This window comes from Geotrypetes seraphini, chromosome 3 (genome assembly GCF_902459505.1).
Source record: "Geotrypetes seraphini chromosome 3, aGeoSer1.1, whole genome shotgun sequence".
Classification (NCBI taxonomy): Eukaryota; Metazoa; Chordata; class Amphibia; order Gymnophiona; family Dermophiidae; genus Geotrypetes; species Geotrypetes seraphini.
Window position 1 is genome coordinate 55289371 of NC_047086.1, and position 22653 is coordinate 55312023.

A 22653-nucleotide genomic window follows, 5' to 3' on the forward strand; every position below is an offset into this window, starting at 1 on the left:
GGTCTGAGCTGTCAAAAGCCTTACTTTCCTGTCAATGCCTGAGCCAATCAGCGTTCAGGCACTGATCAGAAAGTAAAGTTACGACAGCTCAGACCTACTGGAAAAATTTGCCCACAAATGTAGGATAATGAGATTAGGGAATCATCCGGTGATAATAGAGAGTCGCCTGGATTGCTCATTTAAATATTAATGACCTCATTGTAATACATTTGCATGGCAGAGTCGGAGTATACCAAGAAGGTCGAAAAAGACCACGGTGAGCCCTTTTGAAAACTGGTCGGTTGAATACTTCCACTTTTTACCGGCTGGAACTGGTTTAGCGACCATTGTTAAAGGCATGGTGGATTTTGAGAATCTTCCCCACAGTCTTGGCCATGTTCAGTTTTAGAAGGCAGTGAGAAAAATCCTTACATTTATTTTTAGATCAAATTCTCAAGCATGCTGTCTTGTTTGAAAGAAACATATTAATTCAGTTATGTCACTTGCAATAATTTAAGATGAAATGGGTTGTTTTAAAAGTCGAACATTTGGATGCATAAGCAGTACAGTAAAGCAAATGAGTTTAGCCTTTTGGCATTTGGCAGTGATATACTACAAATTAAAGCAATATTTTATGCTTACCATTCCTGATGGGCCAGGTAGCCCTATCGGACCAATTTCCCCCTAAAAATAAAAAGAAACAAAAATGTAAGTTGGCTTTAAACCTGATCATGGTGGATATACTGCAGAGCAAACACTCCAATGCCCATTAAATCCCTATGGGCATTAGAGTGATTTCCGCAGCAGCCGCCACTGCCGCTTTGTAAAAGAAGCTCATAGTTTGCTTTTCATCTCCATGCTCAGCAGTATATTTTTACAGAAGAGATTGAAGTGATATTTTGCAGCATTGATGTTTACAATAAAAGTTTCAGTAACAACTGCATCAGGTTAATATTTTAATTTACAGTATAGTATAAATAAGAAAGATTATAGAGTGGGATGGGTTTATATATAGTATAAATTTATAGATCATGAATAGCAATGATATTAAAAACAGATCCAGTATGTCTTTTCTTTTGTTGAAGGCTGCCTATAAAAAAAAAAAGTCTATATCTATATATCAGAGTCATTCACTCATGAGGAAAATTTTTGATCAAATTCAAAGTAGGCCAACTTCAGCTAAAAAAAATTGTTGCTCTTTGTCTAGTGAATGAGATTATATTTGACCAATTTAATGGGTATGACATGCGCCAGAGATTCGTTGATTCTCAGGAATTCACATAAAATTCACACAGAATTGTATAATTATAATTATCCCCACCCCCCCCTTTTACAAAACTGCGAAAATGGTTTTTAGCGCAGGCCGGCATGTTGAATAGTCTGTGCTGCTCCCGACACCCAGAGTTCCTATGGCCGTTGGGAGCAGCGCAGATCATTCAGCACACCAGCCTGTGCTAAAAAACACTTCCGCGGTTTTGTAAAAGGGGGTATATGTGCTGTTTTATAACCCACATAGATTTTTGGATATGCAGGATATAAATGTTTAAAATAAATATATAAAATAAAATAAATAAATTATCTCACGTCAATTGCATAAAATGGGGGAATGATTTTGGTAAAGATTTGTCTGTCTGGGGAATTAACATTCATGGCTTAATTCCTGGTGGAGTATTCTGTCATCCTTTTCTCTGGACTCCAAGCAGAACCTGTGATGTAGATCAGTTCTACTGTGCTTTCCAAGGAACCAGATATAGTTGGGTAAATATAATGGACCTTCAAACGTTTCCTCTTATAGTCATGGAACCAAAGTGGAATTGTCCCAATCAGATTGGTGTGCACTAAACAAAAGTGTCCTTCAACTCATCTGATAAATCCAAATGCCTTTATTCATCCAAAGCCTCATAAAATTCATCCAAATGACTCAATGACCCGACATGCACATGTTTCGGCCTAACCGGCCTGCCTCAGGAGTCTTTTGAGTCTTTTGTATTTTGAAAAATCTTATGGAATACAGAGATACACGCACCCTCAAAATGCGACTGCTAAAGTGAAAAGTCGTAAAGCAGTAAAAATTGCTGCGACCATGCTGGAAGACTTAAAAGACTCCTGAGGTAGGCCGGTTAGGCCGAAACATGTGCATGTTGGGTCATTGAGTCATTTGGATGAATTTTATGAGGCTTTGGATGAATAAAGGCATTTGGATTTGTCAGATGAGTTGAAGGACACTTTTGTTTAGTGCGCACCATTCTGGTTGGGACAATTCCACTTTGGTTCTGTGCTTTTGAGTTTGTGGTTTGGTTTCCCCTGTTTTATTTTGGGTTTTTGTCCTCTTATAGTCATACCATAACTTTATTGTGACTTATAGATCCTGCAGTATATCATCATAGGTCCAATGTACGCATATGAGGACTGAAAAAGTGCTACATACCTCATTGCTTTATATCACTATGGTCACCTTCGAAGTACTCCCCTTGGGAAGATATGCAATGATGCCAGCACCAAGTCCACCCTTCAAATCAATTTTGGATCTTTTTTCCTGGAATGCCCATCAGAGCTGTCATCATATTACCCTTGATGTCCTGAATGTCATCAAAATGTCTTCCTTTCAATATTTCCTTTATCTTTGGGTAAAGAAAAAAGTCATTGGGGGGCCAGATCAGGTGAGTAGGGAGGATGTGTTCCAATATAGTTATTTGCTTACTGGCTAAAAACTCCCTCACAGACAGTGCCGTGTGAGCTGGTACATTGTCGTGATGCAAGAGCCACAAGGGACCATTTTTGCACACATCTTTCTCATGCCAAGATTTTCAGTTAAGATTTTCCTGTTTCTCTATCAATGTTTATACTTGGTCTGCTATGCTTCTCACAGTCAGCTGACGATTTTGACACACAATTCGAAGTACAAATTTTATAAATATTGTCCTAAACATCGATTGAGAAGAATTTTTTTTTATGTTTATGTTTAAGTTTTTTTTATTGATTTTTTTTCATTTAACAACAAGTGTCATAAATTTTCATACAATTATCTTAATAATACACTTGATATTTCTATAATGTATTTTATACATAACATTTCTTATCTTATATTTCTTATGATTTTATATATCATATAACTGTAATTATTTTTCTTATAAAGTTATACAACATATATATTGTAATGATTTTATCAATTATTTTTTAAATTATTAACCTTTTTCCCCTCCCTTTATTACATTGTTTTCATGTAAGAATACCATCTATTAATAATATTTTATTTATAATTTATAATAAAGAGTATAAATCCCCCTCCCATATCCCCTCCCTCCCTTTCTTCTTTAACTATTTTCTTATTATGGGAAAATGAAATTCAATTATTACAATATTTTGTTAATGGTCCCCAAATCTTTTTGAATTTATCCATATATCCTTTTTGTGTTGCAAATGTATGTTCCATTTTATATATATGGCAAACTGAGTTCCACCAAAAATTATAGTTCAATCTGTCACAATTTTTCCAATTGTGTGTAATTTGTTGTACTGCTATTCCAGTCATTATAAATAAAAGTTTGTTGTTATTTGATGAAATTTGACTTTGAGATCTCATTGCAGTACCAAATAGAATTGTATCGTATGTCAAGGCTACAGGATTTTCTAACATCCTATTGATTTGGGGCCAAATTGATTTCCAAAATGTTAATATGAATGGACAATAGAATAAAAGATGATCTAATGTCCCTGCTTCAAGATGACAATGCCAGCATCTATTAGACTTAGAGCTATCAATTCTATGTAAACGTGTATTTTTTTAAAATTTTTATGCATACATTGGACTTGCCTTGTTGCTTTCCATTGGACCCATGAAGATATAGTACTCCTTTTACAAAGCCATGGTAGCAATTCCCGGTGCAGCAAATGTGACAGAGCCCAGAGGAATGGAATGGGCTTTGTCGCATTTGCTGCACGGGAATCATTACCATGGCTTTGTAAAAGGAGCCTATAAAGCTGAATCTATAAGCCACAGTAAGGCTGTATGATAGGCAATTTGAAGATCCATTACATTTTGTCAACTGATCTGCTTGTATGGACTACTGAATTGATTGAATGGATTTTGAAAATAGTTTTTAGTGAATTGATAGTGTTTATTGCAATATCATTAGAAGGAGCTTGTTTTTTGTCAATTTTTCCAAGGAACTAGAATACAGGTGGGGCTATAAATTAATTACATCTTCTTTTCTATCTGGAATAGACTTCCCGAGTCAGTATCTGAAGCTCCATCTCTGGCCACCTCTGGACAAAACACATAAATCCAGGGACAAGTTGCATGCCCTCCTACCCGTTCCCCTGAAGAAATGAGCAAAGCTAGCATTGATCACTTTGGGGGGGTGGGGGGGGTAGAGTTGGGGGAAGAGAAGGAAGAGGAGCCGATCTGGCAGCATGGGTAAAAGTGCTGTGGCTACAAGTTGATTGCAGCCTCACTGTAACTTGCGGTGTACGCTAAACAAATCTTGTTGCCTGGCACAAATGTTCCAAAAAACGCAATCTTGTGAAATGCTGCACCAATGCTGCACCAAGTTTTCTACTGTACTTGTTTTTTTTTCTTGAAATCTGGGCTTTTCTTTATACCCCTAAGGAAAGCCTTTTGGCCAAAACTGGGGTCCAGTGTACATCATAACCGAAGGACTGGGGTCCAGTATATACAAGGGACTTGCTAGATGCTTGCCACATCTTGCACTGATACATATGTGTATTTGTAATTTAAATTTGTAGATATTTCAATAAATTGATTGTCCTTACAGCAGTTTGAACAGTGTCCCTTCCCCACTTCATTTGTTCTCTATATTGGCAGAATATAAGTCATGCAGCAGAATTGAAAGGGAGAGAGATGATTTAGTAAGAGACCTGTGAGAAGCAAGTTGCAGTAATCTAAGTGTGAATTCAGTTCAGTGTTCAGTTTATTTGATATACTGCTAATATAAAACAAAGTTAAAACCTAAGCAGTTTACATGAAAAAGATTAAGGAGAGGGAAACAAACCAATAAAAACTTATGAGCACAACAACCAAGACAAGGCATAAGAGAAACACATAGGAGAATGCATAAGGAATATTTACAATAGTATCAATGGGCAAAAAAAGAGGGATGGAGAAAAACATAAGAGAGGTAGGGAAAGAAGATTTCAGCTTAAAGTGGTTTGATCATAAGGATGGTACAAGGTCTAGGTGCCAAATGCTAGTGAAAATAATAGGGCTTTAATTGAACTTTGAATTTTAGGGAAATGAACTTTCTGTTCAGAGACAGAGGGGAAGTGAATTCCATAGGATACCAGTCAAAACTGAAATGGACAAATTTCTATGGATGTCTAGGAATAATTGTCTGAAGGAGGGAACCACCAGAAGGTGTTGTTGGGAGAAATTATTGGCCCTTTGTGGGGAATATGGAACAAGAAACTGAACAGAAAAGAAGGAAGACTAGAGGACTGAATCTGAAGAGAGAGCATATTATATTTGATGAGAATACGGTAGGTAACTGGGAGAATGTGTTCGGCTTTTAAGAGAGGGGTAACGTCAAATTTTGAATGTTGATAGAATAGTCTGACTGCAGTATTCTGCATGAGCTGTAGTTAGTGACTCTGATAATTTGGAAGGCTAATGAGAATAGAGTTCTAGTAGTTGAGCTTAGAGAAGACTAGAGAATGAAGACAAATACATAAGAAACCTTGTTGGGAGGAGGAAACAAATTAAGCAAATATATCAAAGGGCAAGGAAAGCGGAGGAAACCACTTTGCAAATGTGAAAATGAAAGGTTAGGGTATTGTTCAATACTACTCCAAGAATCTTTGCTGATGTACTGAATGAGAGAATAGTGCCTTTCATGGCAAAACAGGGTGGGTTTGGAAGGGGGTTACTGGAAGAAAAGAGCTTTACTGCAGTTTTCTGAGAATTTATTTTTAGTTTATTAGCTGTTAATCAGTCAGTAACCTTGTTGAATTCAGTGGAAATGGAGGAATAACTGGAGGGTGGAAAGAGAAAGACTGAGGATATGACATAGAAGGGATGGCAGTAGGAGAGGTAGTGCTGAGTAGATGGATAGGAATAGGATCAGAGGAGCATAAAGTTATGTTATAATTTGGAGGAGGAAAGAACATGTGCAGTTTCCTCTTCAGTGATTTCAGAAATTGAAGCAAAGGTGACAAATTGAAGGAAGATTGACAGAATGGACTGGAGAAAAGAGTGGTGGAAGGGATTTGATTGAGAACTCAAGATTAATCTTGTGAACCTTGCAATAGAAGTATTCAGCCATAGTCTGGGGAGAGAGTGAAGGAGTGTGTATGTGTATGTGGAGGTGAAGGCACTTTGGCCCTGATTCTCCAAAGTGCGTCCCAATTTTAGGCAGCTGTAGGCGTCCTACAGCTGTCTAATCAGCCAATTGGGATGCACGTTTTTTAAAAAAATGCTCCCCAGGCAAGCCGCCTATATTGAAGGCGCCTCCGGGAGCCTAGGGAGGCCTGCAAGACGCCTAAGCTTGCCTAAGGGCCTTAGGCAGGCCTTAGACGAACCTAGGTGGCCCTATGCGTCTCCCTAGTAGAGGAAGAGACGCTTAAAATGTAGGCCAGCAAAATGCTGGTCTACATTGTAAGTAGACGCGACCGCTATACTTATGGCAGCAAGGGATCTCCCTGCTGCTATAAGTATAGCGGCCGTGGTCGCGGCCGCCTGTCCCATCGCTGACAGGAGGATGCCAATCCTCCTGTCGTAACTCCCCTGGAACCCCCCTCCCCCCCAAACTGGTAATTGGCAGGAGGATGCCCAATCCTCCTGCCGGAAAGCCCGACGACCCCTCCCTCCCCCAACTAACCTTTACATGTTAGTCGGCTGGACGGGTCTTGCTGCCGTCCATCCGACGGGTCCGCCTCGTGGAAATGAGACGGGCCCGCCCCTTCCCGGCCCATCCACGCTAAATCTAAGACCTGATTGGCTAGGCACCTGGGCCAATCAGGATTAGTGGGGATGGGCGGACCCGCTATGCCTAAGGCCTGATTGGTCCAGGCTTCTAGAGCCTGGGCCAATCAGGCCTTAGATTTAGCGGGGATGAGCCGGGAAGGGGCGGGCCCGTCTCATTTCCACGAGGCGGGCCCGTCGGCTGGACGGCAGCAAGACCCGTCCAGCTGACCAACATGTAAAGGTTAGTTGGGGGAGGGAGGTTAGTTTTGGGAGGGGGGTCGTCGGGCTTTCCGGCAGGAGGATTAGGCATCCTCCTGCCGGCGATTACCAGTTTTTGGGGGGAGGGGGGTTCCGGCAGGAGGATTGGGCATCCTCCTGTCGGTGATTACCAGTTTGGGGGGGAGGGGGGTTCCAGGGGGTTCCGGCAGGAGGATTGGGCATCCCCCTGTCGGCGATGGGACAGGCGGATATTGCAGCAGGGAGATCCCTTGCTGCCATAAGTATAGCGGCCGCGTCTAATTTAACCCGATTCTCTAACTGGCGTCTGTACCATGGACGCCAGTTACAGAATCGGGGTTTAGTGTAGGACCGATTCTGTATAGGACACCTCTTCTGGGCGTCCTATACAGAATCAGGGCCTTTGAGTAGAGAGTTCAATGTGGCAAAGAGACTGCAAGGCAGTGGCGTACCTAGGGTATGTGGCACCCGGGGCCCATCATTTTTTGACACACACCCCCTGTGTAAAAAAAATATTTTTTGTAATAACCATGAAACAGAATAAATGGTCAGAATAGAAGCAGGCAGTGAAAATTTTCTTTTATTGAACCTCATATATATAACCATTATTCCAAACATAACATAACATAAATTATGTCTGAATTATCATGACATTAGAAGTACATATGGAGTCGTTGCAGGTGATGCTTGGGACATTTTTGATTGTGTTAGTTCTGTTTTATGTGTTTTTTGAATAAAAGGGTTTTTATTTCTTTTTTGAAGGTTTTGTAGTCTGTGGTCGAGGTCAATAGGTTGTAGAGTTGGGGGTCGAGTGTTGCAGCTCGAGTGGCTAGGAGGTTGTCGTACAGTTTTTTTTCTTTTGACATTTTTGGATGGAGGGTGTGTGAATGGTGTGTGGGTTCTCCTATGTTTGGTTGAGGTGGATTGAACTAGTCGATTGTTCCAATAGGCTGGGCTGTCTCCATTTATTGCTTTAAATAGTAGGCAGGAAAATTTGAAGTGTATTCTCGCTTGTATTGGGAGCCAATGTGAGTCGTGGTATGCCTCTGTGAAGTGGTCGAATTTCTTCAGTGAGCAGACCAATCTTAGGGCTGTGTTTTGTATTGTTTGTAGTTGTTTTATCATGGTTGTGGAATCTTGACTGTTTTTCCTCCATTTTCTTTCTAGTTGCCTGCATTGTCTTTTTAGTAGGAGTAGTTCATTACTCTGGGAGTTGGTAAGTATGAGAGAGAAAGATGAATGTAGGCAAACTTGTTGGAGACAAAAGACTTTTCACAAGGTACATGAGAAAGAGAGGAGGAATAAGAATAAGATTGGAAAGGTGGCAATTTGAAACAGTGGGGTAAGAGTTAGGATTGGGACCGATAGCCCAAGCAGAGGAAAACAAACAAGAGAGAGAGTATGGAGAACAGAACGGAGATGGCTGAATGAAAAGACCAGTAAAAGCCATCACATTATTTCAGATCAACTGTGAAAAATATGATCTACTCTGGTATTTGCCAGCTACTTGTGATGCAGACTGCCCAAGGAACTTGGCTTGATATAGCAAGGCTTATCTTAAGAACATGTGAGGAAAGCGGATACTGGGAGTGGTGAAAGAAAGAGGAAGATAGGTATAAAAAAGGAGACATTAAAAAGTTTGGGAACCTCTATTCTAGGGATCCCATACTGTTAGTATATCCATTTTTAATGGCCTGGCATCTGAACACCAAAGTAAACTTATTTAGCTGAAGAAATTTGTTACCCCCCCCCCCCCACCACCACCACCACCACCACCACCACCATTCTACATACATTATTTCTCTTCCATTTTTGTTCCCATTATAAAAAACACTGATAAGTTCCCAGAAAAATAATACATTAAAATAAGAAGTGAAAACAAAGGCCCCTACAGATGAGAACATAACATAAGAATAGCCTAACTGGGTCAGACCAATGGTCCATCATGCCCAGTAGCCCATTCTCATGGTAACCAATCCAGGTCACTAGTACCTGGTCAAAACCCAAAGAGTAGCAACATTCCATGCTACCGATCCAGGGCAAGCAGGCGCTTCCCCCATGTCTTAATAACAGACTATGGACTTTTCCTCCAGGAATTTGTCCAAATCTTTCTTAAAACCAGCTACGCTATCTGCTTTTACCATAACTTCTGGCCACTTCATTTTTAAGCTTAGATCTTTCCTTCCAAACAGAGACCTTGCTAGATGTCAAATACAGATAATTCAAAACACAGCAATAAAATTAATTCATAAAGCAAAAAAATACGATCACGTCACACCCCTAATGATTAAATCACACTGGCTCCCTATTTCCCATCGGATTACATTTAAAATCATACTCTTAGTATATAAAACATTACTTTTTAATGAACCACAATTCATATCCAAAATGATTATTCCATACAGTACATCACGTTCATTACGTTCATCTTCTTCAAATCTTTTATCGATTCCCTCTTTGAAAATCATCGGCACAAGAAGAAACAACATATTTTCTGTTATGGCCCCAACATTGTGGAATTCTTTACCAAACTTTATTAGAATTGAAAAAGACCTTTTAACTTTTAAGAAACTTTTAAAAACTTTTCTGTTTCAAGATGCCTTTGATACATAGCATAATTCATATTAACCCCTTAAATTTTGACCAAGACTAATAAACATTCCAATCCCATTATTCCCTATTGTGTTTTTCCTTAATTGTTAATTTCAATATACAATGAATTGTAACTTTTCCCTCTTTTCCCTCTTATTCATGTTTGTCTCTTTCCATTGTTTAAAACGTCAATAGTTTGTTTTAAAAATTCTATGTGTAAAAACTATATATGTAACCACCATCTGATGGTTTTTAATTTGTACATCGCTTAGAAACTTTGTATAGGCGATTCATTAAATGCTAATAAACTTGAAACTTGAAATACAGCACAAGGTAACTTCACACGGACTTAGCTGTGCAGGAAATGTGAATCTCCCCATACACCCACCATATAGTGCAAAAATGTGCAAAGGTCTGTTTTTTTCTTTCGATCACTACATAGCCTAATGCCACACAAGCAGCGCTGTTACAAACATATTCTGAAGGTCAATGCTAAGGTTAACAAAGTTTCCTTCCTTGGACCACAAGGAGATACTGACAAACCACTGGAAGAGATCCCAAAACAACTACCCAGGCACAATACCCAAAGACCCACTCAGTGTGTGAACCAGTTGAGTGGACTAACTGGTGGGTGGAAATGGGCCTGGAGTTTGCTCAGCAGAATTTCCTCTTCCTCTCAAAACATTGACACGCTGCCACCACTACCACCACTAGGAACACCTCACTGGGTAGGCCAGCAATGCTTATAAACTTTATAAAACACTGGAGCGTAAATGGAAAAAATCGAAATCCCCTTCTGACAGACAATCCTGGAGAAACAATATCAAGTTCTACAACACGGTATTGACAAAAGCAAGAAAAAATTTCTATGGTGACAAAATCACCAGATCAAAAAACCAAACTAGTACTCTGTTCAACATCTGGAGTAGTCTAACCTCAAAAAACGACTCCACCACCCCCCTCTCTTTACCATCTGCTAACGACCTAGCCAAGTTTTTTAACGATAAGATAATTACCATAAGAAGCTCTTTCCCCCCAACTATCTCCTACAACTCTTTACCTGCCAACGACTCCAACCCTATCCCTGCTGATAGATCCTGGACTGCCTTTGAAATAGCCTCCGAATCCCAGATCTCTAAACTCTGTCACAAATTGAAATCATGCAAATGTATCCTAGACCCTTTCCCATCCTACCTTTACGATAACATTCCTGCGCAGGCCATCTCCTCCCTCACCAATCTTGTAAACACTGCCCTACTATCTGGCTTGTTCTCTACAGAAATGGGACACATTGCCCTATCCCCTCTATTGAAAAAAGCTGATCTCGACCCCTCCTCACCATCGAACTACCGCCCCATAGCAAATATCCCCCTCCTAACCAAACTGCTTGAGTCCATAGTCGCTACCCAGCTATCTTCTTATCTAGAGAGATTCTCCATTCTCTTCCCCTATCAACATGGCTTTAGACCCAGCTTCAGCACCGAGTCCCTCCTTGTCTCCCTAATATCAAAGGTGCAACAACTACATTCTCGAAACAAGTTCGCTGTTCTGTTACAATTTGACCTTTCTGCTGCTTTCGATGTCGTCCACCACGACATACTACTTTATCAACTTTCCGAGATAGGAATTGATTCCACCGTTCTTAACTGGTTTTCGCTCTCGCTCCTACACTGTCAACTCTAATGGCACCATGTCCACTCCTTGGTCTCCTTCTTGCGGGGTCCCCCAGGGATCACCCCTTTCCCCTATCCTTTTTAATATCTATATGTCCTCATTGAAGCTCTTCCAGCTTTCCCCCTTTGAAACAATATACACATACGCTGACGATATCCTTGTCCTTCTTGAAACAGACCAAAACCTCACTAACCTCCACGACAACATAACATCCTGCATAAGGAGACTCCACTTCTGGTCCCTCTCGGTACAGATGAAACTAAATGAATCAAAAACAAAATTACTCTGGCTTGGCCCAAAGTTAGAACACTTGCCCACCCTCTTCACACTGCCCTCAGGCTCTGCCTTACACCATGAGTTCTCAAGCAAGGTCCTCGGCATCATTATCGATTCCTCTCTCTCTCTCAATGACCACCTCAACTCCTTGACAAAATCATGCTTTTTCAGCCTCCACATGCTAAGGAAGGCAAGACCCTTCTTCCGCCAAAATCATTTTGCCATCCTTGTCCAATCCATCATCCTCTCCAAACTTGACTATTGTAATGCCATTTACCTTTGCTTAACAAAAAAAAGCCTCCAAAGACTCCAGCTTATTCAGAACACGGCAGCCAAGCTGATTTTTGCAAAACGTAAATCTGACCACGTCTCCCCACTCCTGGCCAATCTTCACTGGCTCCCAGTGATCTCCAGAGTCCAATTCAAATGCTCTTGCCTGGCTTTTAAAATTATTCACGGCATCCTTCCTTCCCTAATCCCACTTTCTTTTAACTCCTCGTACCCCTACTCCACCAGGACCGCCCACAAATCAAAATTATCCTTCCCCTCCCTTCATGGTATTTTCCATGCAGGTAAACTAGGAAAAATCACTTCTTTTCAAAATCACAGGTCTCTGGAATGACCTCACTATCCCGCTGCGGAACCTGAGCTCCATCCATTTATTCCGCAAGAAACTAAAAACCTGGCTCTTCTCTAACATGTAATTTATTTTCCCTTACTTTCCCACTCGATTTATAAACCTATGTAAACCTTTTCCTACCCTTTCTCATTTTAAGTTCTTGTAAACCGTGCCGAGCTCTACTTCCGTGGGGATGATGCGGTATATAAACTTAAGGTTTAGTTTAGTTTAGTTTATAAAACACATTATTATATTTTCTTAAAAAGCACATATTTTAACTGAACTCTCTGACATCCTCAGCCTTGTCATTTGCAAAAACAGAAGGAAGCAAAGTTCCCATTTCCTGCTGTCTCATGTCCCCGGCCTATACAATATTTTTCTTCTGCAGACCCTTCAAAAGTCTGACCAAATCCTCGTTTCACTTGCATTATAAAGTACTGAGGATGCCATCTGTCCCCATTCCCAGATCCTAAAATCTAAGACAGTAGTGCAAACTGGTGCTGCCCGATTCAGGAAAAAAATTTCAATTCGATTCAGCCTATTGAATTGGTTTTTCAATTTGATTCGATTTTCCTGCCCAATTGGGTGTTTTTTATCAAACATCCTGGTGGGTTTATTTTATAGCTTTTTCACCCCCTTTGGCTTCTCCTAACCACACTGGCGCTGTGGTGTAAACCAGTGGTTCCCAACCCTGTCCTGGAGGACCACCAGGCCAATCAGGTTTTCAGGATAGCCCTAATGAATATGCATGGAGCAGATTTGCATGCCTCTCACTTCCATTATATGCAAATCTCTCTCATGCATATTCATTAGGGATAGCCTGAAAACCCGATAGGCCTGGTGGTCCTCTAGGACAGGGTTGGGAACCACTATGCTAGAAGATAATAGTCCCTATGGGGAAGGGAGCTGCTGTGTGGAAACAGAGAAGAAGGTTCTCTTGGCATATTTATACAGTATAATAGATTTGATCATCCTTTTAGTACAGTACCCCTAGACCCTCCATCAGATCTATAAATGTGAATATAGTATTACAAAGATACTAATTTTCATATTACTAGACAGAATAGAAGATACATACAGCACTATAGTGAATCATGCCTAATGACGCCTATCTGGAGCTGACTAAAAAATAGGCCAGTTTTCAGGATGTTTAAGATGTAGGTTTCAATATACAGTATATGCCTAGCTGTGCCTATGGGGAACAATACTGTAAGAGGGCGCCTAACTACAAAATCTCGCCCACGCCTATCTCCACATGCATATGTTTTCTGTTATGGAACCTATAATTTCCTAGGTGACCTTTTACAAATTTGTTAACAGTTGATTGGGCTTATTATTCAATTAATATTGTGACCTAGATGGTTAGCTGCCTCCAATAACGACACCTATCGGTAGGTGCCGTTTATAGAATTTCCTCATTTGCGTCTTTGAGGGCCACAAACAGGTTGGGTTTACAGGCTATTTCTATTAAACCACTCATTATTCCTGGAATCAATAACTATTTGGGTTACTGCCAGGTACTTTTGACCTGGATTAGCTACTGTTGGAAGCAGGATACTGGGATAGACGGACTATTAGTCTGACATAGTATGGCTATCTTTCTGTTCTAAATATGCATGCAATAGACTTTCATGCCTTTAGGTAGTATCCATGCAAATCTATCTCATGAATATTCATTAGGGGTATCTTTTAAACCCAAGCTATTAGTGACCTTCAAGGACTGTCAGCAAATCTTTCTAAGGTGTTCCACATTGATATAAAGAATGCTACAAACGATCTGTTCATTAAAGTACTTAACTCCTTCTTTGGATGTTCCTTTAAAATACCTATTTAAGTGGATTAAAAAGGCAACCACATTTAATACTCATCCTTTGTTCTCGATCAAGAAGACAGAAATGGAATTAAACTGCAATTATCTAGATTGCTGGCAAACATTACTTTTAGGAATTAGCATTTACCTTTTCTCCTTTTGTACCATCTGCGCCAATTTCTCCTTTTTGACCCTAGTGAGAAAATCAATTACAATATTCATAAGCAATACCTTATTTTTTTATAGTGTGTTTGCTTTTCATTATTTATAAGTGCAAACAGAAGTGTCTGGTTTTCAGTAAAACTGTTCATCTTTTCGTTCCTTTCCTACCTTGGTGTGCATTGCAATTTATTCATTTAATACTTTTTCTTTGCAGATATCAAGAGCAACTTGTCTTATAGAGATGTATACAGAAAAAAAAAATACTGGCTCCTGTTTCAGTCATTTTAATTTTTGGATAGTTCAATAAAAACTTTTTAACATGTTTTAATTGACTTAACATGTTATACGAGGGTGGTTTGAAAAGTTTGATTTAAAAAAAAAAAAAAGTAAACAATGTAGTCTTCATCGAGGGCTATATACTGAGTCCAGTGAGTTTCCAGGTTTTTTTTTTTTGTACAATAGGAAAATTAGTTTAAGAAAAAACTGGAAACTCACTAGACTAACACCCCCTTTTACAAAAGCATAGCATGGTTTTAAGCACTGGCTGCGGCAGTAACAGCTCTGATGCTCATAGAATACCTATGAGATTAAGAACATAAGAAGTTGCCCCCGCTGAGTCAGACCAGAGGTCCATCTTGCCCAGCGGTCCGCTCCCGCGGCAGCCCATCAGGCCTAGTGCCTGAACAGTGGTCCCTGATTAATTTTGTAATTTACCTCTAATCCCATCCCTATAATCTACCTCTACTCTTATCTGTACCCCTCAATCCCTTTGTCTTCCAAGTATCTATCCAAAGCTTCTTTGAACCCCTGTAGCATGCTCCTGTTTATCACATCCTCTGGTAGCGCGTTCCATGTATCCACCACCCTCTGTGTGAAAAAGAACTTCCTGGCGTTTGTTCTAAACCTCTCCCCTTTCAATTTCTCTGAGTGCCCCCTTGTACTTATTGATCCCCTTAATTAGGAGCTGTTACCACCATGGCCAGCACTAAAAACCACGCTGTGCTTTTATATAGCCCTCTATGGAGACTACATTATTTAACTTGCTGTTTTACCAAACGTTTCAAATCACCCTCGTATTTCATGACGTAGGCTGGTCTCTGCATAGTGATACACAGCTTGCTTGTAACATTCCCATCCATGTGCTCTCTTTCAAGGATCTGAACCGCAATACTCTTAAGTGCTTTCTGATTTTTTATTCTTAATATCTCAATTGTCTGGCTTTAGGTTTATCTACCTATCTATTCTCTAGACTTTAATTGGTTATTTAATTTATGTTGACTGTGTATCAATATTGTGATGTACTGCTCTGTTTCTAATCTAGACCAAAAACTAAGAAATAATAATAAAAAACACTGTCCCTTTCTGTCTAGTTCTGATACTAGAAAGAATAGACATTTCAAACTGTCTCTTGCCTTTCAGACTGCTAACTCTTGCTGAAGTTTCCTAACTATGTGCAAGATTAGCAAAGATTTATTTCCCAGTGCCTGTCCTAAGTAAGAAAGTAGTTATAGTCTTACAGCTAGTTTAATTTGGAATTACAGATTACAGATGATTAAAGAAACTGCTATGTTTATTGGGAATATTTGGATCTAAAGGAGTAAAGTTAGATTCTAGCATAACTTGATTTTTATATCAAAGTGCCTTATTCCAATCATGCATTCCAAATAAAATGGATTATTAAGTCTCATTGGCCAATACTGCAATATCACTCAGTGTTTCAGGAGTTACTCCGCTTTGCTTACTCTAGAGGTCCAAATCTTAGACAAAAACTTATGAGATCTCAATTTTCATCTGCCGTGTTACCTGCACCTTTGGAAAGGAGTGGTGAGGGTCATTCCCCCTACAGACACTGTAAAATGGGTCAGTATAGTGTACACTATACAAATGCCTAAGTGGGCGCTCAGGTCGTGTGATAAGGGACTTTCTAATTGCAATACCAGTAGTGTGGTGTAAGTTATTCAATGTCCTTGTTTAAAATTATACTTAGGTCTTACCACTAGGAGCATAGAAACATAGAAAAAAAACATAGAAAATGACGGCAGAAAAGGGCCATGGCACATCTAGTCTGCCCACACTAATGACCCACCCCTTAACTTCCTCCGTGAAGAGATCCCACATGCTGATCCCATTTTTTTCTTAAAATCTGGCACGCTGCCGGCCTCAATTACCTGTAGTGGAAGATTATTCCAGCGATCTACCACCCTTTTGGTGAAGAAATATCTCCTGGTGTTGCCATGAAATTTCCCACCCCTGATTTTCAATAGACACATATTGATAAACACTTGAACAGAATTAAAATTCAAGTATTAGAAGCTCCTTTGGTATAACATTGGATCGAGTACCAACATACGCCAGAGGAAGTTCCCTATTTGACAAGAGGTGGTAATATGGCAGAATTTTTATGGAACAGAGAGCAGTGTTGGACTTATAAGTTGAAGACACTGCATCCATAGGGTTTTAACAGTGAGATCGAATGGCAAGCTTTTTTGGTATAAGGTTTCTTTGTAGCACTTTCCTTGGATTTTTCCAGTGTTTGTACAAGTTAAGCTAGTTGCCTTTTTATAATAATAATAATAACTTTATTCTTCTATACCGCCACAGTCGAAAAGACTTCTAGGCAGTTCACAACTGAAGAAGTCTGGACAATCAGCGAATTACAGGATGCAAGAAGAGACGATACAACTTATTATATAAGAGATAGATGAAAGGCTAAAAGGACAGCATATTACACCGAGATTGGTAGAGGGAAAAATACCATTGTAACATAGTAACATAGTAGATGACGGCAGATAAAGACCCGAATGGTCCATCCAGTCTGCCCAACCTGATTCAATTTAAATTTTATTTTATTTTATTTTATTTTTAATTTTAATTTTTCTTCTTAGCTATTTCTGGGCAAGAATCCAAAGCTTTACCCGGTACTGTGCTTGGGTTCCAACTTCCAAAATCTCTGTTAAGACTTACTCCAGCCCATCTACACCCTCCCAGCCATTGAAGCCCTCCCCTGCCCATCCTCCACCAAACAGCCATACACAGACACAGACCGTGCAAGTCTGCCCAGTAACTGGCCTAGTTCAATATTTAATATTATTTTCTGATTCTAAATCTTCTGTGTTCATCCCACGCTTCTTTGAACTCAGTCACAGTTTTACTCTCCACCACCTCTCTCGGGAGCGCATTCCAGGCATCCACTACCCTCTCCGTAAAGTAGAATTTCCTAACATTGCCCCTGAATCTACCACCGCTCAACCTCAAATTATGTCCTCTGGTTTTACCATTTTCCTTTCTCTGGAAAAGATTTTGTTCTACGTTAATACCCTTCAAGTATTTGAATGTCTGAATCATATCTCCCCTGTCTCTCCTTTCCTCTAGGGTATACATATTCAGGGCTTCCAGTCTCTCCTCATACGTCTACTGGCGCAAGCCTCCTATCATTTTCGTCGCCCTTCTCTGGACCGCCTCAAGTCTTCTTACGTCTTTCGCCAGATACGGTCTCCAAAACTGAACACAATACTCCAAGTGGGGCCTCACCAATGACCTGTACAGGGGCATCAACACCTTCTTCCTTCTATTGACTACGCATCTCTTTATACAGCCCAGCATCCTTCTGGCAACAGCCACTGCCTTGTCACACTGTTTTTTTGCCTTTAGATCTTCGGACACTATCACCCCAAGGTCCCTCTCCCCGTCCGTGCATATCAGCTTCTCTCCTCCCAGCATATACGGTTCCTTCCGATTATTAATCCCCAAATTCATTACTTTGCATTTCTTTGCATTGAATTTTAGTTGCCAGGCATTAGACCATTCCTCTAACTTTTGCAGATCCTTTTTCATATTTTCCACTCCCTCTTCGGTGTCTACTTTGTTACAAATCTTGGTATCATCTGCAAAAAGGCACACTTTTCCTTCTAACCCTTCAGCAATGTCACTCACATACATATTGAACAGGATTGGCCCCAGCACCGAACCATGAGGGACTCCACTAGTCACCTTTCCTTCCTTCGAGTGACTTCCATTAACCACCACCCTCTGGCGTCTGTCCGACAGCCAGTTTCTGACCCAGTTCACCACTTTGGGTCCTAACTTCAGCCCTTCAAGTTTGTTCAACAGCCTCCTATGAGGAACTGTATCAAAGGCTTTGCTGAAATCCTAGTAAATTACATCTAGCAAAAAATTCAATCAGGTTCGTTTGGCACGATTTACCTTTTGTAAAGCCATGTTGCCTCGGATCCTGTAACCCATTAGATTCAAGGAAGTACACTATCTTTTCCTTCAGCAACACTTCCATTATTTTTCCAACAACTGAAGTGAGGCTCACCGGCCTGTAGTTTCCTGCTTCATCCCTGTGACCACTTTTATGAATAGGGACCACATCCGCTCTCCTCCAATCCCCAGGAATCACTCCCGTCTCCAGAGATTTGTTGAACAAGTCTTTAATAGGACTCGCCAGAACCTCTCTGAGCTCCCTTAGTATCCTGGGATGGATCCCGTCTGGCCCCATCGTTTGTCCACCTTCAGTTTTTCAAGTTGCTCATAAACACCCTCCTCCGTGAACGGCGCAGAATCTACTCCATTTTCTCGTGTAACTTTGCCAGACAATCTCGGTCCTTCTCCAGGATTTTCTTCTGTGAACACAGAACAGAAGTATTTGTTTAGCACATTTGCTTTCTCCTCATCACTCACCATATATTTGTTCCCAGCATCTTTTAGCCTAGCAATTCCATTTTTTATCTTCCTCCTTTCACTAATATATCTGAAAAAATTTTTATCTCCCTTTTTTACATTTTTAGCCATTTGTTTATCCGCTTGTGCCTTCGTCAAACGTATCTCTCTCTTGGCTTCTTTTAGTTTCACCCTGTAGTCCTTTCTGCTCTCCTCTTCTTGGGTTTTTTTATATTTCATGAACGCCAACTCTTTCGCCTTTATTTTCTCAGCCACTAGGTTGGAGAACCATATCGGCTTCCTTTATCTCTTGTTTTTATTGATTTTCTTCACATAAAGGTCCGTAGCCATTTTTATCGCTCCTTTCAGCTTAGACCACTGTCTTTCCACTTCTCTTATGTCCTCCCATCCTAACAGCTCTTTCTTCAGGTACTTTCCCATTGCATTAAAGTCCGTACGTTTGAAATCTAGGACTTTAAGTATCGTGCGGCCGCTCTCCACTTTAGCCGTTATATCAAACCAAACCGTTTGATGATCGCTACTTCCCAGGTGAGCACCCATTCGAACATTAGAGATACTCTCTCCATTTGTGAGGACCAGATCCAATATCGCTTTTTCCCTTGTGGGTTCCGTCACCATTTGTCTGAGCAGAGCCTCTTGAAAGGCATCCACAATCTCCCTACTTCTTTCCGATTCCGCAGACGGAACATTCCAGTCCGCATCCGGCAGGTTGAAATCTCCCAACAGCAGAACCTCCTCTTTCCTTCCAAACTTTTGGATATCCACAATCAGATCCTTATCAATTTGCTGCGATTGAGTCGGAGGTCTGTAGACTACACCCACATAGATAGAAGTTCCATCTTCTCTTTTCAGAGCAATCCATATTGCTTCTTCCTCTCCCCAGGTCCCTTGCATTTCAGTCGCTTGGATATTGATCTTTACATAGAGAGCTACTCCTCCACCTTTATGACCATCTCTGTCCTTCCTAAAAAGATTATATCCCGGTATGTTTGCATCCCATCCATGTGATTCACTGAACCATGTCTCTGTGATAGCAACAATATCTAGATCTGCCTCTAACATCAGGGCTTGCAGATCATGAACTTTATTGCTTAGACTGCGAGCATTAGTGGTCATCGCTTTCCAGCTATTTTTCAGCGATAATCTCCTTTATCGTATGGATTTTTGTGTCGTTTCACTTTCCGTTGCAATACTAAGAAATGAGTTGCTGATATTGCTTATGTTGCAGCCTTTACTACTATCACATCTTTTCTGTTTAGGAGAAGAATTTGTCAAAGAGTGCAGTTTTGATTGATTTTCGGAATGCACCGTAGGTCAGCCTGGCTCCATTGATATAGGCACCCAGCCAGGACTGCTGTTTTTTTTCTTGGAACATGAAGGACCTGTCCAAGAAGGATTTGTATCTGCAGCCTGTGATCTTTGGGTATGTAAATATGTTTCGGCTTCTGGTTGGTCGTGTAGGATTGTGCAGTGTGAAATGAGGTAATAGGTAAAAAGGTGCTTGTCCCCAGGTTTGCTTGTAAAAAATACAGGCAAACTTGAACAGTATTTGCGCCTCCATTGGCAACCAGTGCAACCTTTTGTAGTAGGAGCTAATGTGATCGTTTTTCCTCAATCCAAAGATCAAGCGGACTGCAGTATTTTGCACTATCCTCAGTTTTTTTACTGTTTTCTTTGGGATTCCTAGATATACAATATTGCAGTAGTCAAGTATTGATAGGATCATAGACTGTACCAGCAATCTAAAGGATGTAGTGTCAAAGTATTTTCTAATGGTCCTTAGTTTCCACAGTGTGCAAAAGCATTCCTTCACCACTAAGTTCGTGTGATCAACCATGGTTAGATGAGTGTCTAGTGTGATTCCCAGTATTTTTATGGTTTTGAAGATTGGGTATTCATGGCCGTTTAGTTGTAACGATGTTCTGGTGACAGTGGCGTACCAAGAGGGGGGGCGGGAGGGGCGGTCCGCCCTGGGTGCCAGCCCTGAGGGGGTGCTCCCGGCCTTGCCGTTCAGTCCCCCCCACCCCCGAAGGACCGCTCGCCCCACTGACCTTCCTGCACCACCTGTGAAGCAGCCCGCAGTGTCAGCGATCCCTGAACTGCTTGGGCGCTGCTTCCTGTGCCGCGGTCCCGCCCCTCCTCTGATGTCAGAGGAGGGGCGGGACCACGGCGCAGGAAGCAGCGCCTAAGCAGCGCAGGGATCGCATCGCGATCCTGCTGCGGCTGCTTCATAGGTGGTGCAGGAAGGTCAGTGGGGCGAACGGTCCTTCGGGGGTGGTGGGGGGGGACTGAACGGCAAGGCCGGGAACATAGTTAGTGCTGCTTCATAGGTGGTGCAGGGAGGCCAGGGGGCGAGCGGTCCTTCGAGGTGGGGCGGGCGGGCAGGCAGGCAGGCTTTCAAGGGGGAGGGGGGTGACAGGCAGGCAGGCAGGCCTTCAAGGGGGGGGACAGGCAGGCCTTCAAGGGGGGAGGCAGGCCTTCAAGGGGGGACAGGCCTTCGGGGGGGTGTGCAGACCTTCAAGGGGGAGGGACAGGCCTTCAAGGGGGGGGCAGGCAGGCCTTCAATGGGGGGACAGGTCTACAAGGGGGTGGGACAAGCCTAAAAGGGGGTGGGACAGGCCTTCAAGGGGGGGGACAGGCTCTCGGGGGGGGTGCAGGCCTTCAAGGGGGGTGCAGGCCTTCGGGGGGGGGTGCAGGACTTCAGGAGGTGCAGACCTTCAAGGGGGTGCAGGCCTTCAAGGGGGGGACAGGCCTACAAGGGGGTGGAACAGGCCTTCAAAAGGGGTGCAGGCCTTCAGGGGGGGTGCAGGCCTTCGGGGGGGTGCAGACCTTCAAGGGGGTGCAGGCCTTCAAGGGGGGGGACAGGCCTTCAAGGGGGGGGGACAGGCAGGCAGACCTACAAGGGGGGACAGGCCTATAAGGGGGAGACAGGCAGGCAGGCCTTCAAGGGGGGGGACAGGCCTACAAGGGGGTGGGACAGGCCTTCAAGGGGGGTGCAGGCCTTTAAGGGGGGACAGGCCTTTGGGGGGGACCCTGGTTTAGAAGTACACGGAGGGAAGGGGGTGTTCAAAGAGACGTGCATATGCCAAACTTTGGGGGGGGAGGAAGAAATAATGGGTCTGAAAATAGAGGAGAGGGAGAGAGATGATGGACCATGGGATTTAGGGAGGGAAGGAACAGAAAGGGAGGGAAATTGGACACAAGGGATGGTGTGGAGGAGTGATAGAGATACTGGTTAGGAGGGTAATTGGGAAAAGAAAGGGAGAGATGGTGGACTCTGGGGTGGTGGGGAAGGAAGGAGAGATGCTGGATGAAAGGGTAGTTAAGAAAAGGTGGATCTGTGGAGGGAGATGAAAAAAAGGAAAGATACCAGACTTCCTGGGGAGGGAAGGGAAATAGAAAGGAAGGACAGAGTTGGCAGATGGATGGTTAGCATGCAGAAAGAAGAAAGAAGGAGACCCTGGCAAGCAAGTTATCAGAAGAAAACCAGAGCCTTGGACCAACAAGATTTGAAATATAACCAGACAACAAAAGGTAGAAAAATTAATTTTATTTTCTGTTTTGTGATTATAATATGTCAGATTTGAAATGTGTATCCTGCCAGAGCTGGTGTTGGACTGCAAACGTGAGCTAGGATTTAACAGAGAGGAAAAGTCCTTTTTGTTTCTTTATTTTATTTACACCATAGCGCCAGTGTGGTTA

General features: G+C 41.9%; 1 protein-coding gene across 5 annotated transcripts in view; it reads right to left on the reverse strand.

The window, feature by feature from the left end:
- COL19A1 (collagen type XIX alpha 1 chain) overlaps positions 1-22653 on the reverse strand; it is an 885342-nt gene that overhangs the window by 266541 nt on the left and 596148 nt on the right. For all 5 annotated transcript variants that reach the window (XM_033936698.1, XM_033936699.1, XM_033936697.1 and 2 more), the window contains exons 20-21: positions 14255-14299; positions 622-663 (exon numbers count right to left, since the gene is read on the reverse strand). In XM_033936698.1, coding sequence (XP_033792589.1) covers positions 622-663; positions 14255-14299 — 87 coding nt within the window. The remainder of the gene's footprint in view (positions 1-621; positions 664-14254; positions 14300-22653) is intronic.